This window comes from Strongylocentrotus purpuratus, unplaced genomic scaffold (assembly GCF_000002235.5).
Source record: "Strongylocentrotus purpuratus isolate Spur 01 unplaced genomic scaffold, Spur_5.0 spur5_scaffold_14, whole genome shotgun sequence".
Taxonomy (NCBI): domain Eukaryota; kingdom Metazoa; phylum Echinodermata; class Echinoidea; order Camarodonta; family Strongylocentrotidae; genus Strongylocentrotus; species Strongylocentrotus purpuratus.
Window position 1 is genome coordinate 33,547,631 of NW_022145599.1, and position 18,408 is coordinate 33,566,038.

Sequence of the window (18,408 nt, forward strand, 5' to 3'; positions counted from 1 at the left end):
ATCATCTCCACCATCACTAAATCACCGTCATCACCACACCACCAATACCACCACCACCATCATCATCATCACCATCACCTTTAACATCACTATCAACATATGACCACCGGAATTATCATTATCATCATCATCATCATCATCATCATCATCACTATCCTAACTTTTTCTTGGATAACTAAAACAAATAATATCATCATCATCATCCTCATCCTACCTACCATTAGTATCACTACCATCACCATCACCATAAACATCATAATATCATCAGCCCATACTCCCTCTACAAACTAAAGCAACATCACCATCAATATGATCACTGTAATAACAATAATTGAGAAATGTATAATGCGTACTATATCCACGCTGATGGTACTCACAGCGCTTACAATCAAATAATCAACATCATCCTCATCATCATCAACCCCCTCATTACCAACATCATCTTCCCCCTTACCTTTCCTCTTTCCACCAATGCAGTCATCATCACAATGGTACTGGCCTTGGTCTCCCAAACCATCTCCCAGAAGTGGTCAATGGTGTTTGGCAAGGGTCCTTGGGTCGCAATGTACTTCCTGTTTCCTTGATCATCCTAACATTAAAAAGAGACAAGGTCAGATATAAATATATGGGGAGACTCGAAAGCTCAGTCGGTAGAGCAGTGGTCTCATAATCCGGTGACCCGGGTTCGAAACCAAGGCGATGCACCAGTGCCCTTTGGTAAGGCATTAATCCTCATTACCAGGTCCCTCGGAGAGGACCTAAAGCCGTCGGCCGTCTGGTTGCTTACTTACAAGCATTTATGCTTTCTTAGCAGTCAGGTAAAATAACCACACCACCACATCCTCTGTCAGATACAATGAACGATTCAGCGAAACGGTCATGACATATAATTTAAGATGATATAAATAGTAATATGCTTTACATTTCTGTATATTATAATCCAGAGCTTTAATAGTGAATAAGCACAGGACCTTTGTTATGTGGAGTTACCATCCATTTACACATTTATATCATCAAATACAGACATACATAGACATCACGGCCCGTTATATTTTGTGCTCTTTCTTCCCTAGCTTCTGTTCATTCTTTGGTCTGATTTCTGCTTTTTGTTCATTATTACGATTTCAATCGTAAATTCACGTTATCTTTTGTGTGCTTTGAACCTTTGTTCCTTTAGCTTCCATTTATATTGTCTGATTCTGGCTTTCTGTTCATTCTTACGATTTACTCTGATGAATACAAGACAAAAAGCTACAGTATGCCTGTATCCGTTACTTGTTTTGATAGTGTAAACAATTGTTTGTTATGGCAAGGCATTTACCGCAATGTAACTTGCATTGATGTAATCGTTACCGACTTCTCCTTTCAGTTGGACTCTGTTGTAGTCATCTGCAGGAAAGAAATACAATCAAAGCTATACATATTGTTGATGTTTTTGATCAGAGTTTTACATTAAGCCTAAAGGCGACAAAATATAACCATAATGTTTTTAATGTGTATAAGAAAAGAAGAGGGGTAAACACTTTTAAAAACTTCATGTTTAATGATTACAAGAAAATAGTGGACAAACGTTGACCTATTACACTGCATTAATAACTGCATTTACATATAACAATTAAATCATTGACACCCTTATCATTTTAGTAATTTGTCTAAGTATTTAAAAAATAGATGTTTGTATCGATTAATATTTCTTGAGAATGTGACATATTAAAGGCACAACGTCCTACTTGCAGCTACTTGCTCCCTCTATATAGAAAACTTCCCCAATCGGTGCCTGTTGGTCCCCCATGATTCTCTTTTTCTTATGTTAGTTGAGAGCTGAGTTAATGAGATAGCCACCTGTCAGTGACCTCGCTGTGTGGTCTAATCCCTTCTGGCTCAGTAGTGTTGACGGTCTTTAAAGCTTAAATCTAAGAATACTCAACAAAGCCCTTAATTAAATCAGTCCACCTATCATTCAAAAACCGACAAATTTAGGAGTATGAATAATTAAGTTATTACATGTCATGTAAGGCTTGTATGTCAAAACTATAAAAATGCATGTATCCTCTGGTTTCCTCATAAGTCAAATTTCCCTTTGTTATTGGAACTAAATACATATTTATACTTGCAACATATCTTTAGATAAATATTATTGAAAACTGAAACTTTGAATATAAAGCACCGAAAAGAACAGAAGGTCTGAATTACTTACAAGGCAAGATGTTCCTGAATCTATTCTTATCATCATTTCTGGCATTTCGAGCCACAGTCACCGCTCGAATCTTTTCCATTGCTGGCAAACTCTGAAAGAAAGAAACGAAATATCCACATCCATAAGTCAAACAATCTATTAGAAGGGAAAACGTCTGAATTTATTAATTTGACAATTCTTTTTAATTTATGTGCAGTTTATTCAAACACAAAGAACAGCAGGATTATGACCTTATTAACTTCGCCAAATAGACTCGGTCATGTAAGCCGACTTAAACCAAAAAAGTTTAAAGAGAAGGTTTAGTTATGGGAAGAGATGAACTATCATTTGTAAGCGTTATCATTGTTATTATGCAAGTGTGGAAGAACATCAGATAAAAGATTTTCTTCGGTGTACAGTGCTTGTAACTTTACAAAGACTGAGCCAAATTTCTTATCACGTTGATGATTCCAGAACCTTGCAGTATACACCGATACTTATATGCTATATGATCAACCTTTTCTGATCGATTTCACACCGTTTTTTCACAGTGCAATTGCATGACCAGAATTCAACTTTATTTTTGCTTCATCGGTGGTCTTGTCTCTTAGGTCTGTAGTTGGTCTAGTGTCTGTCTTGTTGGTATAAGTGAGGTATTAGGGATGCAAGAGGGTTCTAGGTTACATGCTGGGTTTTAGTTTACACACGTGGTTTTGTGTTACATGTAAGGTTTTAGGTTACATGTAGGGTTTAGGTTACATGTAGGGTTTTTAATTACGTATAGGATTTGACATTACATGTAGGGTTTTAGATTACAAATACCGTTTTGTGTTACATATAGGGTTTTAGGTTAGATACTGGGTTTTAGGCTACATATAGGTACATTTAGGGTTTGGGGTTACTTACAGGGTTGTGTGTTACATATAGGGTTTTAGGTTACATCTTAGCGTTTAGGTTACATAAAGGGTTTGTGGTACCTAGAGATTAGGTCACATCTAAGGTTTTAGGTTACAGGGTATAATGTTACGGTCAATCAGTATGTTATTTTGAACAGGGAGCAATTGTTGCCAGAGCATATGTCATTTGACCTATGGTAGGTAGACTTCTTTTAAAGGTGAAAATGAATCATCTTGTGTAATTATCAGAATTGAACAATTTAAAATTAAATAAACACAGATGAATGCATGAAAATATTAAAATAAATATATATAAATACTTATGAAAATGAATGAGAAAATAAAAAAACTAAATAAATGACTAAATAACTGAATAAACATAAATGAGTATATGGATAGAGAAACAAATGAATAAACAAATTAATGAATGAATAAATATACAATAAATGAATCAATAAACAAAATTGTAAATACTTACGTTGTATTCATCACTGAAGCCATCATTGTTGCGAGCAGACATCTTTGCAACATGTTGGGCAAACATAATCTTCTTGCTAGGACTGAATTTAAATATAGCATGAAGCAGAAGCAAAATAAAAAAAAATGACAGTTTTAAATTCAATCCATTTGATTCTAATCTGTAGAAAAATGAAAAATGAAATAACTAATTAACTGAAATCATAACTTGTACGAATCCGACATGATTTATCATGCATATACGCTTTGTCAGTAGAAAGATTATGTCACAAATAGACATTACGCTATTGTGCCTTCTGGTTAATACAGTACAGAAATGACGAGGTAAAATATCCTTAGAAATATGTTGCAAAATGTAATGTGTATATACATGGGAAATGGGAAAAAAAAACATCCACAAACGACGATTGCCTGTTCCCATACACTTTCTCCCTGATCTGTGAAACATGATACAGATATGGGATGAGCCCTGTGCTCATTCAGTTTAATTTCCCCACACCGATATGTTTACAAGGATTATAATGCCGTAGATGTAAATGTATGTTCAAATGGACTTTACCGGAGCCTGATTATGTACAAGCTCTGCTTTTATTTACACTATTCAGAATTTACATTGTTTTGTTATTGTCTCTTGCATCTATAATTATTTACCATGCTTACACTGTACTTGAGTTAAGTGAACTACCTGTACTGTTTTGCTAATAACTACTATGCTTGTATGAAGCTAGCGAGGTAGCTTACCGTGAATGTGTGGTCGCAGGTTGGTGGACTTGGGCTGAGGTCCCCTCGTTAGGTGGTATCGTGGAGTAATCCGGTATGTTCGTGAACGAGTGCTCCATCATTCGCGGCTGCCGGTATGCGTACGTCGTATTTACTCCATCGCTGATCAGCACCCTCTTCATAATGCCGTTGCCATTACTATACATGTAGCCAATGGGATATACATTATTGTCGTCAGAGTGCATACCACCATTTGGTTTTCCGCAGCTGTTATTGAAAGATGCAAAAATGAAATTATTCTTAGAATAGTTCTGAATGAAATAATTGGGCATTAGGACACACCTTTTTCAGACCTATATTCACTAGAAGGTAAAAAAAATGGTCATATCATGGCAATTCGACTATCCATTATAAACTGGACATTAGAACACACAGGCACGTACGCAGGGGGGGTGTTTGGGGGGTTAAACCCCCCTTTGGTATTTTTATGTGTGTAAACCCCCCTAAAAAATCCCTAAAACCCCCCCCCCCCTTTGGATTTTTTTTTTTTTTTTAATTATTAAAAAAAAAAAAAAAAAAAAAAAAAATTACCCCCATGGCTGACCTAAGAAAGGAGACCTTACCCCCCCCCCCAACGGAGCGAAATGTCAAATTTTCAAATTTCGAGACCAAAAAAAAGAAAAAAAAGTGTCCTCTTACCCCCCCCCACTGAGCGACTTTTCGGCTGACTGAGTCGTTGCGATTTTTTTGGACTCCCAAAAAAAAAAAAAAAAAAAAAAGTGTCCGCTTACCCCCCCCACTGAGCGACTTTTTGGCAGGCGCGATTTTCAAATTTTCCTGAGTCGTTGCGAAATTTTGGACCCGATTTTAAAACCCCCCCCCTTGAAAAAATCCTGCGTACGCCACTGAGAACACAGACTGTTGTCATCAAAGTATATGACATTCACTGGTTTTCCACATTGTGGTTAATTGAAACAAGAAAGAGAGTTACATGTACATGTATGCGTTTCATGAGTTCGTTTGTCGATGCATTTTTTTTTTTGCTGCTGATCCAAAAATGGATGTGGTAATGCACAGCAATTAGTTTGTGTATGTATATTATTTAGCTTAATTCTTTATGATATTACAAGATTCTTGCATTAACCCACACACACACACCCTCCCACATACCCACACACCTCCCCCCACAGATGTATTCTAACAGTAGTGACTCACCATCCGAATCCCATGGCCATGAAGATGGCGAGGATGGTGAATACGATGATGACTAGGACAGTTGCCGGGATGACAAATATTTCTCTGTCAGGATCTGAAATCAATAGTGGATAGAGATAATTCTTAACAGCAGAAAAAAATTTGAAACAGACATGTCAAAAACAGTCTCATATTATGCCTGATAATATATTGTGCCATTAGTTCTTTCCAACAATATGCATTTCGAATTAAACATCTTACATGAATTCAAAATCGAGGCCATTTATCCACTCTGGCAATGTCTAAGCAAACAGCACAGAAGAAAAAAAAACACACAGGAACGTGCTGGTGTTGCAAAACTGATTGTACCAACAAAGTGTTTACTATTATTAATATCTAAATCATTTTCACCTCCCATTTGTACAATATGACCGACACATAACAAAATCCAAACTAGCGAGGCACGCTTATGTATCGTTTATCTTGTACATGTATATGTATCTTGCTAAGTTATATATATTTTTGCTACACATTTTAGAACAAACATTGTGTACAAAAGATTTAAAGGGTGTACATACCTGTTCTAAATAGCGAGCTAAATTCAGTATCCACATACTTGCCGTCAACACCATACGCTCTAATAGCAAATCTGGTTAAAAAAGAACACAGATAAGAAAATTGTTCGATTTAAAAGTCATGAATATACCATATGACTTTACTTGATTTTGTTGAAATGCTGAGGCTTCAGCCTCGGTTACAAATACCATTACAAGCTGCTACGAACGCCGTACAAACAATTTCAGACCACTTCGTAAGATCTTCTTATGAAGGCCACACGAAACCAGCTTTTCGTAGGCCGTTCTGAGGCCGTTCTGAGACCGTTCGTAATTTCGCAGATTGGTCGATGGTCTAGGCCAAGATTTGTTAAATCCCAGACAAATTACTCCTCTCTTCGTAAGGTGCCCGTAAGAACGTTGTAAAAACAATGTAGGGACCTCGCAAGATATCCATACATTTTGTAGGGTCGGGAGACAATTCTAGAGGCCTCAAATTCTTACGATGTTCGTAAGAACGTCCTAAGTTGTTCATAAAGGGCTCTTTTGGCGTTCCTATGGTGCTCGTAAGGTGAACGTACACAATTTGTGCATGTTATGCAGCGCTTCTTTTGCAACCTGACAACATATACATATAAATCGTAAGATATTTTTACGAATGACTTGAGAATGCCATCAGTTACACGTTCGACCATCTTGCGAGAACAGAAACTTGTAAGATGGCTGTAAGTCTGACGTATGAGCTCAAGGCATTCTTACAGGAAAAAAGGGAAACATCAAGGGCGTTCTAACAAACTCTGTAAGAATGACGTAAGAAACTGTGCCCCATCTAAGATTTCTCTATGAACTTTGGAATTTGTACAAGCAGGGGAATTCGTACGAACCTTTGCCACCGTAGAAAAATTCAAGGGCGTTCTAACGAACTCCGTAAGAATGACGTAAGAAACTGTGCCCCATCTACAAATCTCCATAAACTTTGGAATTCGTACGAGCCTTTGCCACCGTAGCTTTAATGTGATATATATTTTATAAACTATCGTAAAACCAGAGCAGCACACACAAACTTGATGACCAATTAAGTTTGCATGTCACAAAATTTAGGAATTGTGCCCTCCGAGAATCCTGAATATGCCACTAATGTATACTCTACCTGTAATAAGTGGCAGGGTAGAGAGCCCCGTTGCAATAGACAGTGAGGTCGTCAGGATCACAATTCTCCGACCCAACTCTGAAGGTGGCTACAGGTGCTCCATCAGCAAAGGGGTTATAGTCGTTAGGCGTGGGCTGGTAGACGGGAACAGGGCGTGTTCTTCTGGCTTCGGCCCAGGTAAGCTCAAATGTGTTCTGACGTTTGGCTGTGTTGACAATTGTACCTGCAGAAGAAGAAGATGGATGATGAGAATTTGGGGATTTCATATGTTGTATCTGGACCCTTACCACGCAACTAAGTTAACACGTAGTGATCAAATTGTACTTTTATCACTCAACTCTCCCATTTTAGTTAAATCTGAGCAAGTAATATATCTCCTTATAATTTAGGAATAGAAAGTCTAATTATTCCTAGTCCAGGAATTGCTCTCTTTCAACACACTTCCACTGAGCTCTCTTAAGCCATGGCCACCAACTGTAATGAAATGTTGCAAAATCATGGCACATAATTCCAAGACAGTTCTAAAAACATGTGCATATATGTACTATGCCCAAGTAAGCACAGTATAATTTGACTACATGCAGAAGACACTGACGTCACGTCTTTCTCCACATCATGCTTCATAAGGGGGTTAGTAAGGTTTGAAATATGAGATCACTACATCCATGCGCATCTCAAATTGGCAATTTGGCGATTTTGACCACATGTGTCATTGGGCAACTCTCCCGTATATAAAATCATGTATTAAGGATAGCATAACATCATAGATCCTCTAAACAGGAAAGACCCTCCTAAATCATACATTTTGAAGAAAAATAACAATAACAATAACAATCATTTGTTTGTGTTGAAACAAATGGGAAAGTAGTCCAGCACTTCGTCACAATGACATTACCGATTCAGCCAATTTGAAGTGACATACGTATAGTAATTTCAACTTTTAAAAATGTATAACTTTCTTATTTTTTGTCCGGTTTAATTCAAACTTTCTCCTTCTGCTTCTCCAATTTTTTGCTAAGCTTGGGTTCCACGTTCAGTCTAGACAAAAAATAAACCATATGTAGTCAACAGGTAGCGGAATTTTGTTGTTTGAGAGCACTATCTTAAGAGCACCATCTGAAGCTAAACAATATACATGTATGTTTTCGATCAGAATTTCTATCACATCGTCAACCAATTTGTGCTTGATTGATCGCACCTTAAAACATATACAGCTTTCTTATTTTCAATCGGATTTTGCTCAGACTGTCACTGACTTGTTTCTCTCAATGTCCTGCTTCTGTTAAATCCAACTTAATACCAGAGTGGACTTCCCCTTTAACGCATAGCCTACCATGAGGGTGCATGCACACTATCGTTATAGTGCTTAATTGTACATGCGAGCAAGCTATTGCTACGCTGCCATGTGCGTGCACAATTTCTTAGTAGCAGTTATTGTTCATGCTCAATTGACTGTGCTATGTGTTTTGCACTCGCTATTCATAGAACTATCACGTTAATTAGATTATCTCAATATAAACTTGGCACTCCGTGATTTGGGGCTTGGCACAATGGGGATTAGCCCTGTGGCATGATAACAGTTAAAAAATAGGAGTTAGCGCCCTTCTGTTATCTCAGCAGATGCCATTATCATTGATACTTACCGCCATCCACTCGTTCCTGCCCGATGATTGCTAAGCGCACGATGCGTCCAAAACTCGTATCAAAAAGGTTGTAAAAAGTGATGGTGATAGTGGTGATGCCTCGAGAGACCAACAACGGAGTTGCTCCACGAGGTGGAGCTGGTGGAGCTGAACAAACCGAAAATAATGAAAATAAATGAAACTAATTGATTGACCCCTATTTGTATAATGATATCTGAGTCCTACATGAATCTTACTAAAATGAGCTTAAAAGCTGGCTCCAAACCTTCATTGTAGACCCTCTTGTTTTCACAAGCTTTTAACTGTATATACATTGTAAATTGGTTGTGTGCCCATAATGAACAAGCATTTTGATTGATATTATTGTTTTACCTAAATTAATTTTTGATATTTATTAAGTAATTGCGTTGTATACATTCTTCTAATTGTTTTTTCCATCAATTCGTTCCTGTTTTCACGAAGTGACGGTAGTGAGGAAAATCCGCACGCAAATTCTATGCGATTTTCATTCACTACCGTCACTTCGTGAAAACAGGGACGAATTTTATCATTATCATAGTTATTATGATTACCACCGTTAGTACTACTACTCATACCTGTTTCAGCAAACAGGGTTCTCGTGGTCGACCTTCGATTGCTTGATGCGACCTGGTTGGTAGCGTACACCGAGAAAACGTAGTACTGCCCTACAGCCAAGCCAATGACATCCTGTGAGTAATCTGTCTGCCCATTCACAGCCCTAATGGTGGCAATTTCCCTGTACTGTGTTCAAAAATAAAAGATTTGGATTCCCTCTTCATGAATAAAGGCACGATGGCTCAGCATTAGAGCAGTGGTCTTGGAACCGGGAGGTCCTAGGTTCAAAACAAAGTCGATGTGCTGGTGCCCTTTGGTGAGGCACTTAATCTTCACTACAAAGTCCCTTGGCGAGGACTTAAAGCCGTCGGTCTCCTGGTTACCTTATTTAACAAACATGCACATGCTATTTCAAGTATTTTAAGTTGGTTAAAAAAAACATCACACAATCTTTTTCAACCCCCCAAAATACGTGCTGTGGCTAGATTGTGATCCCCTGGCCCTCTGACGAAGAGTCTAACACACAATCAATTAGACCAGGCCACTTTTACATATAGTATAAACATTTGAAGCTACATTTGAATTCTTAGCAGTCACGTATAAACAAAAATCTAACAATTGAAAAATCGAATGTGTGAATAAACTTACTGGAGAGAGGGTACCATCGTCAAGTGAGATGTGAATGGCCAGGGTGTAGTTGGCAATGACGCCATTTGGAAGCAGAGGAGAAGACCAGCTGACCTGAGCATCGAGGATTCCAGTCTGGGTGATGGTCAGTCCACTGACCTCACTAGGCACTGGATAGATTCAAAAGGCAAGAAGTATTGGTTAAAGATAGTAATGATAATAGCAACAACAGAAACACCAACAACAAAAATAATAATAGTGGATATTTTGTGTAACGCTAAAATCTCTTTCAGATATATCACTGCCGTCACTCCACAATATTCATAATAACAATTGAAGTAATAACAATATACACATGTAGTCAAACCTGTCTATTTAGACCGCCCTCGGGAACCAGAAAAAGTGGCCACTGTATACAGCTAACAGTGGCCTTTCTACACAGGTTTTACAACACACATTTCCATCTTCAGGGAGACAAAATGCATGGCTACTATCAGGGCGGATCCAGGGGGCCTAGTGGGCCTTGCCCCCCTCCCCCTGCCTGGCCGAGAACAAAAAAGACAGGCAAAAAAATAAAATAAAATTCTAACCAGAAATGTACCATTTTTGTTTACTTAAGGGCTAGGGTAGGATTTTCAAAATTCCGGGAAAAAAAAGAAAACAAAATTAATGCTCACTGGCATTAGACAAACTGGGAGTTTGACTAACTTTTTATTAGACTAAACAAAAATAATAGACCAAATGGGAAGTAGATTAATTGGGTAGTAAACAAACTGGTTGTAGACTATACAGCACTCCACTGTCCAGAGAACTTGTCACAGGAGCAAACGACCTGTTACTGCCAGGTCCTAAGGTAGGGTGGTCTTACAGGTACAGAAAATATTAATCATGACATGAGAATAAACTGCCAATTCTTGAAGGTGTTATACACGTGAAGTTTAACTTCTTGGATATCCCATTGAAATAAACGTTTTTTTATAGAGTTATCGTGCATATCTTTGGGATGTCTACTAACTTAATTCTTCGCTGGTTTTGGGAAACTGGCCCCAAACTTCTAACTTACTGGATGGCAGTGTTGTTACTGGGAGTGCACTGACAGGATCGCTAGGGACATTGACGTAGACAGCCTGGAGAACAGCGAAATAAGCTGTGTATGAGATCAGATTCTCCTCGGTATGACTCAGGCTTTGTACCTTTATCAGGATAGTATAACATTGATACATGTATTATATATACAAACCATACTGATCATGATAATCGTGATGATGACACTAACAAAAATAATAACAATACTAATAACAATGGTAATAATAATAATAATAATAATAATAACAAGAGTAATAATCATAACAATGTAATTAACAACAACAATGATAATAATTACAATAATAATGATGATGACAATTATGAATATAATAACAATAATTGTAAAAACAATAACATCACTAATACAAATAATGGTATTAATAATGATAACAAACAACAAATATAATAATGATATTATATAAAACGTCTATAATGAAAATGATAGTAACAACAATAATGAAAATAATGGGCTACATTTACACATTTTTTTGCAACCATGATACACTTATTAAAGGAGAGACAGAAAAGTTAATATAACTTACCCGAAGCGTGTTGATGGTAGTGCCCGTGTTTTCTTTGATTGAGATTACAAAATTCGTAACGGTAACACTCGCAAATGGCAAGCTCCATATCCATGTAATAGAAGTAGCGGTAGCCTTGCTTCCGGTGAAATATGGGCTGTATTGCTCTGAAAGAATTGTAATCAAAGAGACCCGTCGATAACAGGGAATTAAGAGCCAGAAATTTTAACTAATTTACAGCCATTTTGCAACATTAAACTTCTTTGACTTGCACAAATTTAACTTTGGAATCCAACTGTTTTCAGCATGGAATGTTCTAAAATCTTGACCATCCACAAAATTTGCATGAATGTCTCTGGTTTTAAGGTAACATTCTTGAGGGTCATTCAGTATAAAGTGACATACAGCAATGTCAGGTAAAAAGCCGTATTAGGAATGTAAGTCCTTACTAAAATTAGATCAAATTAATCCAAACTGCATGAGAATCCAGTTTGAGATTTTGACTGGATTTGGGTGTAATATGCCTTAAATAAAAAAGCCACACACTTACTTGTGACGATGTCAACTGTTACGACATCACTGGACCTTGTTTCACTTCCGTCCGTCTGATCGCTTTCTGCCCACAGGCGGAACTCGTAGCGCGTGCTGGGTATCAGGTTGGACAGCTGGATGAAGGTGTTGGTCGGTGTGGTGGTTTCGTTGGCCAGGACCGCGGAACCCGAAATGCCGTAGGTGTACCAATATCTTGCAACTACTCCCACGCTTGGCTGCCACGTTACCGTGACTTGTGTCAACTCCTTGTTGGTTTCAGAGATGTGGGATGGTAATGCAGGTTCTGAATGCATACAGGATGTGAAGAGGCAGAAGGATAAATGTCTGCCGAAGTCTACTTTACCAAAACAAAATAACATGTTAAAAATGTTTGAATCACGCTAAAAATCTTGCTCTATATGTTAAAGATTACGATTTACTAAATTTAAAATACGGATCAAGTGAAGAACCTACCATAGAAATGCAGGGACTTTGTTCCCAAAGTGTGGGGTAACGGACTGACAGGATATGAAACCAGCTTTGTTTCTGGTTTGTAATGTAATAATGCACACCCACTGCAATGTTCATACTCCCAACAAGAACATGAGAGAGATAATGGGGGTTTAAATAGGGGAACAACTTCATAATTGTGAAAAGCAGACAGCTACATTTGTTTGGGCATTAAAGTATCTTTAATAATAGCTTGACAAACACAATTTTGAAAAAAAGAAAATGGTGTGAGAAGGGGGGCAGACCAACTTGGTCATATTTTTCTGATCACATTAAGCAGTGGATCAGAATGTCATTTGATCAGCTAACTAGAACAGCTGAAAACAGAAATCTACAGACAACCTGCATCTCTATCTATGAAACGTAGATATAGAGATGTATCACTAGCTTTTGTTAAATACCTAAAAAGGCCACCTGTCTATAGCGGCCATATTGTTCGTCTCCCTCCATAGAGTTTGTATGTTTTTTTTTAACTTGTTTATAGAGGAAACCTGTCCATAGTGGCCATGTAGTTTGTATGCTATTAGTGAGTTGTTAAATCTGTCTAGAAAGGATATTTGTCTACAGTGACCATTCCTTAGGTGGCCTTATATAGATAGGGTTTGACTTTACAAACTAAATTTACCACTCACAGGAGACAATAAAAGCAGTCTTGATGGTCCTTATGTACAGGTTCTTAGTTTATTTCAAAGAGTTTAAATAAGTAACTCAATTTAAAAATGTAATGTATAGGCAGTTGGTCTTTTTGTACAGGTTATCGCTAAATCAGGTTCGACTTGATATACAAAATTTACACCGGACACTTCTTTAGTTTGCTTGGGTGGGATCGATATATAGGTTTGACTGTACTACATGAAGATACATACAATCTCAGAAGATCTTACTCATCAGGAAGGGGGAAGACACCTGAGGCTCCCCAATCACCTCTGCCTGGTTCGGTGCATCATCTGGCCGTATCACTGATGCAAGTCGGACAGTATAAGTTTCCCCCGGGACCAGCTTGGACAGCACAATTGTGTTGGTGTCAAGATTCACTTTAAACAAAAATATATATCCAGTTTATTATACCAAAAAATGAATGCTACGGAGGTCCATACCATGAAATATAAGAGCTGATAGATAAACCCTCGAATAGCTTTACATTAAGTTATTAATTTTCTCCTTGTCTGAACGTCATATACAGAAACATCTTAGAGCAACATTCGTTTTGAACAAAAACGTGATAAAAAAATTAGCACCCTGCTCTAGATGAGCGTCGTGTTGTATGACAAATTGTATAACTGGATGGAACTTATTGTGAGGGTGCACTGATGACTGGACAGCTCCTCTCTATACGATGATTCTTAGGCGAGTTTCATATAAATTTGCTAGTATAATAGTCTCAACAGGCTATTAGAAGTTTGTGAGTGATGTTATGTCTCAATGCAGGTCGAGGTCGAAATGTTTTGTCAGAGCGAACATTCTGAATTGAAAGATGAATATATTTATATGATTTGATTTTTGATTTTTGATTTTATTTTATTTATTCATCATCAATAACATCAGTGATTAAACATTTGAATACATCGTGAATGGTACATGTTCATAAATGAATATTATAGATCATATTAAAGAAAAACCTAACAAAGTATTGATATGCTAGACATATGTCTTTTCTCATAGAATATAGAAGGTGATGAAAAGGAGCCAAATAATAGCACATGTGCTAGTCGAGTCTGGCCCCTGTTCTTAGCACACACTTGGCAAAAATAAATATATCATTATCAAAAAATAAAACTTGACAGTAGAAGTATACATGTTGAGTAATACCGTAGCACAATTTCTACACTCCAAATATAATTATGAAGAGGATATACCAGGTTAAAAAGTCATAGATACATGTATCTACAGATTATTTATACAAAAAATTGCATTTTTTTGACAAAAAAAAACAACAAAAATGTAATATGGAGATTATTTACAATATATACATGTGTACTTGCATAATTCAATCACTTATTCATCAAGTAATCGTTGAGATGTTTACGAAAAGTGTTTCTAGACCCTTTGTTTTTGATTTCATCGGGAAGTTCATTCCATAATCGGGTTCCTACACAAGTTACTGAAAATTTGCCTTGTGTTGTTTTATACAGTGGTATACGTAGATGGCCCTTTTCTCTTTTTCTTGTATTGTATCTATGCTCAATTTTATCACAATAATCCGTCAAACAGTGAGGTAAATTATTATGTACTAGGTCATACATAAATGTACATAGAGACAACTCATAGAACTTGTTAATATCTAAGATTTTCAATTCGTAAAACAATGGTGCTGAACGACTCATAAAATGGCTAAATGTGATTGTCCGTATGGCCATCTTCTGTGTATACAGTATGCAATTTAAGTGAGACTTGTAAGTGCTCCCCCACACTTCAATTCCGTATGATATATGAGGTTGAATAAAGGTTTTATACAACAACACTAGGATATTTCTAGGCACAAAATGCCGTAAGCGGAAGAGGATTCCTACTTTTTGTCTGATGCATTTATTAACCATTTGTATGTGGGGTTTCCAAGTCAAGTGTTTATCAATCTTTATCCCAACAAAGAGCGAAGAATCAACTTCTATTATTTCAGCTTCTGATATAGCCAGTTGCCCTTGAACATTAATCTGCCGTCTCTGGTTTCTTATTAGCATATAACTCGTCTTTTGTAAATTAATTGTCAGTTTATTAGCATTACACCAGTCTGAAACAATTTGAAGATTTGTGTTCACTTCAGTCATATCAATTTCTTTTTGCCCTTCAGGAAATGTATGGAATAAGTTTGAGTCATCCGCAAAGAGTCGAAAGTTAAAGTAACGTGTAGCAAATGGCATATCATTAATATAAAGTAGGAAAAGCGTTGGGCCTAGGACAGAGCCTTGCGGTACACCACATGTTAAAGGCAGCATGGGAGATGTTACATTTCCGTACTGTACAAATTGAAATCTTCTATAAAAATAGTCCTTAAACCACTGTAATGCTATTCCTCGTATTCCATAGTGTGAAAGTTTGCTGTATAAAATATCATGATTAATTGTATCAAATGCTTTCTTAAAGTCTACAAATATCCCAAGTGTGATTCTTCCCTCATCCATTGAATTCCTCAAAGTGTTAACTAAATTTATCATTGACAATTTTGTACTGTATTTTTTACGGAAGCCATACTGGTGCTCATATAATACATGATTTTTTTCAAGAAAGTCAAGAAGCCTATTATTTACAATTTTTTCAAAAACCTTCCCAAGAACAGGTAATACTGAAATAGGTCTATAATTTCCTGCTTCATCTTTAGGTCCTTTCTTATAAACAGGTGTCACTTTTGCTATTTTAAAGGCATCTGGGAATTTACCAGAGGTGAAAGACAGATTGAAAATAAATGTAAGGGGAGAAGTTACATAGTGCACAGCATCTTTTATCAGCTTGATTGGCATATTATCATACCCACTAGCTTTCTTTACATTCAAGGCTATTAAATGGTTGTTAACCTCAGTCTCAGTAACTGGTTTCCAGAAGAAAGATTTGTCTACACCATCGTCTAAAACTTTCTCTGTATTACGATTTGTGTTTGGTATGGCATTCGCCAAATTTGGACCAACATTAACAAAGAAGTCATTAAATGCATTTGCAATATCTTGTTCATTACACAGGGTTTCATTAGTACCAGTATCATTCACACACAATTTATCCACCACTGTTGGCTTAAACGAATTGTTTCCACCACTTAAAATCTCGTTTACAGTCTTCCATGTTTTGCTAGTATCACCCTTATTTTCAAGGAATATCCTACTATAGTAATTTCTCTTTGAGTTTCTGATTATTGTAGTTAACATATTCCTGTACTTCTTGTATGTTGTTAAATAGACAGGATTGTGGTTGGTGGCAAGAACCTGTGAATACATTGTATGTTTCTTTTTTATGGAATTCATTATAGCTTTTGTAATCCAAGGTTTCTTAGGTTCGTTCTTTCTCCTTTTACCGTGTTGAGCTACAACTGGTGCATGCTCATCACACACTTTTGTCATGATTTCACAAAAACGGGAGTATGCGAGATCAGCATCATCCGCTGCATAAACTGATTCCCATGTTATATTGGCAAGCTCAGCATGGAATTTTGTAACATCATAGTTCTTGTAAGAACGAGACATTAATTTTCCTCGGCAAGACTTTTTCTTAAATTGTATATTAGACTTAAAAATGGTAAAGATCGGAAAGTGGTCTGTAACGTCAGATTCAATTATTCCTGCATGAATACTGGGAACATTCATATTGGTATATATATGATCAATCAAAGAGAAGCCATGTTGCGTTACTCTAGTAGGAAAATTAATCAATTGATGCATGCCGATACATTGCATGGAGGTGAGAAAGTTATCAGCTGCCATTTCATCGCCTAGAAGATTGATATTGAAGTCTCCAGTTAGCACACATTGACTTTTGTCTAATTTCAGATCATGTACAATACTTAACAGACTATCCTGAAACTCATGAATATCTGTATTTGGCTTGCGATAGATGACACCAATAATGATCTTCTTTTCATTAATTACTACTTCCAACCAAAGTGATTCAGCATGTGCTACTTCAAAATTTCCCAAAAGCCTGTATTTAAGGGAAGAGTGAATGTATGCACCAACACCTCCACCTCTTAAAGTATGATTGCGGCATTTCACCTCTAAAGTATAGCCTTGTATGCCCAAGATGGATGTGTCTGGTACGCTCCACACTTCAGATAAACATATTATATCAAATTTTGATTTGATACTACATTCGTATAACAGTTTTAGGTTTTCTATATTTCTATTCAAAGATCTGATATTGACATGTGTAAGAGAAAATGCATTTTCAGTTTTGGTTTGCAGAACATCATCAAAATTAACAGGAGTTAATTTGTGTGAACTAAGACACAGATTGAGTTCATTGTCCTCCATTTTAAAGTCATTTTTCTATTAATGACTTAAAATTACTCAGATAAAAAGAAAATCAAGCAATGACAAATAGCTTGAAGCGAGCGTAATCCATATCATCAAGTCCAAGATCAAAAAGGTCATCAGGGTTGCGAATTGTTTTAAAATCGCCATCATCCATCTTGCAGACAATTGTTCCTGACCTTGTCGCCACACTCTTGACTCCATCTATCTTTTTGGCCGCCATCATCACCGAGTACCTCAGCCTGGTTAGGTCCTCATTCACATACACCCTCGTGAAGTTGTCCTTGTCTTTCAGACCAAAACGTGCCTGGTACAGGGCATCCCTCCTCCTCCTTGTTGTGAAGCGCACAACAGACTGACGAATCTTCTCCTTATCTGGTGACCACTTCCCTATACGATAACAGGACGAGATGTCAGATGGTTGAATTTCAACATCCACTGCTTTTGCCAATCCAATGACCTTTCTTATTAGGTCATCTTCAGACTCTTCGCCTTCTTCTTCTTCACCATTTTCTGCTAAGCCGCTAATGCGCAGATTTTCTCTTTTTGTTCCCTGCTCCATCTCATCCATGCGAAATTGTGACCGCAGGATCACAGGATTGACAGATTCTTTTACATTGACCATAAAAGCATCTCTCACTGCTTGAACAATGGCTGGTATTGCAGTTTTAATTGCTGCCTCCACTGCACTGGTTATAACCTGTGCCATATTACCATCACCTCCGTAATTCATGTCCCCTAGCTGGTCAGAGAGATCATCAAAATTTATGAAGACCCCCTTGTCCTTCGATGATT

General features: G+C 37.1%; 1 protein-coding gene across 1 annotated transcript in view; it reads right to left on the reverse strand.

Moving 5' to 3' along the window:
* Window positions 1-16: 16 nt before the first annotated feature.
* LOC100888548 (receptor-type tyrosine-protein phosphatase beta) overlaps window positions 17-18,408 on the reverse strand; it is a 43,870-nt gene continuing 25,478 nt past the window's right edge. Inside the window, exons 22-37 of the mRNA XM_011662455.2 lie at window positions 13,546-13,695; window positions 12,171-12,455; window positions 11,642-11,787; window positions 11,077-11,206; window positions 10,035-10,183; window positions 9,407-9,572; window positions 8,811-8,957; window positions 7,168-7,390; window positions 6,042-6,112; window positions 5,485-5,578; window positions 4,291-4,536; window positions 3,551-3,632; window positions 2,198-2,288; window positions 1,322-1,389; window positions 438-589; window positions 17-89 (exon numbers count right to left, since the gene is read on the reverse strand). Coding sequence (XP_011660757.2) covers window positions 17-89; window positions 438-589; window positions 1,322-1,389; window positions 2,198-2,288; window positions 3,551-3,632; window positions 4,291-4,536; window positions 5,485-5,578; window positions 6,042-6,112; window positions 7,168-7,390; window positions 8,811-8,957; window positions 9,407-9,572; window positions 10,035-10,183; window positions 11,077-11,206; window positions 11,642-11,787; window positions 12,171-12,455; window positions 13,546-13,695 — 2,273 coding nt within the window. The remainder of the gene's footprint in view (window positions 90-437; window positions 590-1,321; window positions 1,390-2,197; window positions 2,289-3,550; window positions 3,633-4,290; window positions 4,537-5,484; window positions 5,579-6,041; window positions 6,113-7,167; window positions 7,391-8,810; window positions 8,958-9,406; window positions 9,573-10,034; window positions 10,184-11,076; window positions 11,207-11,641; window positions 11,788-12,170; window positions 12,456-13,545; window positions 13,696-18,408) is intronic.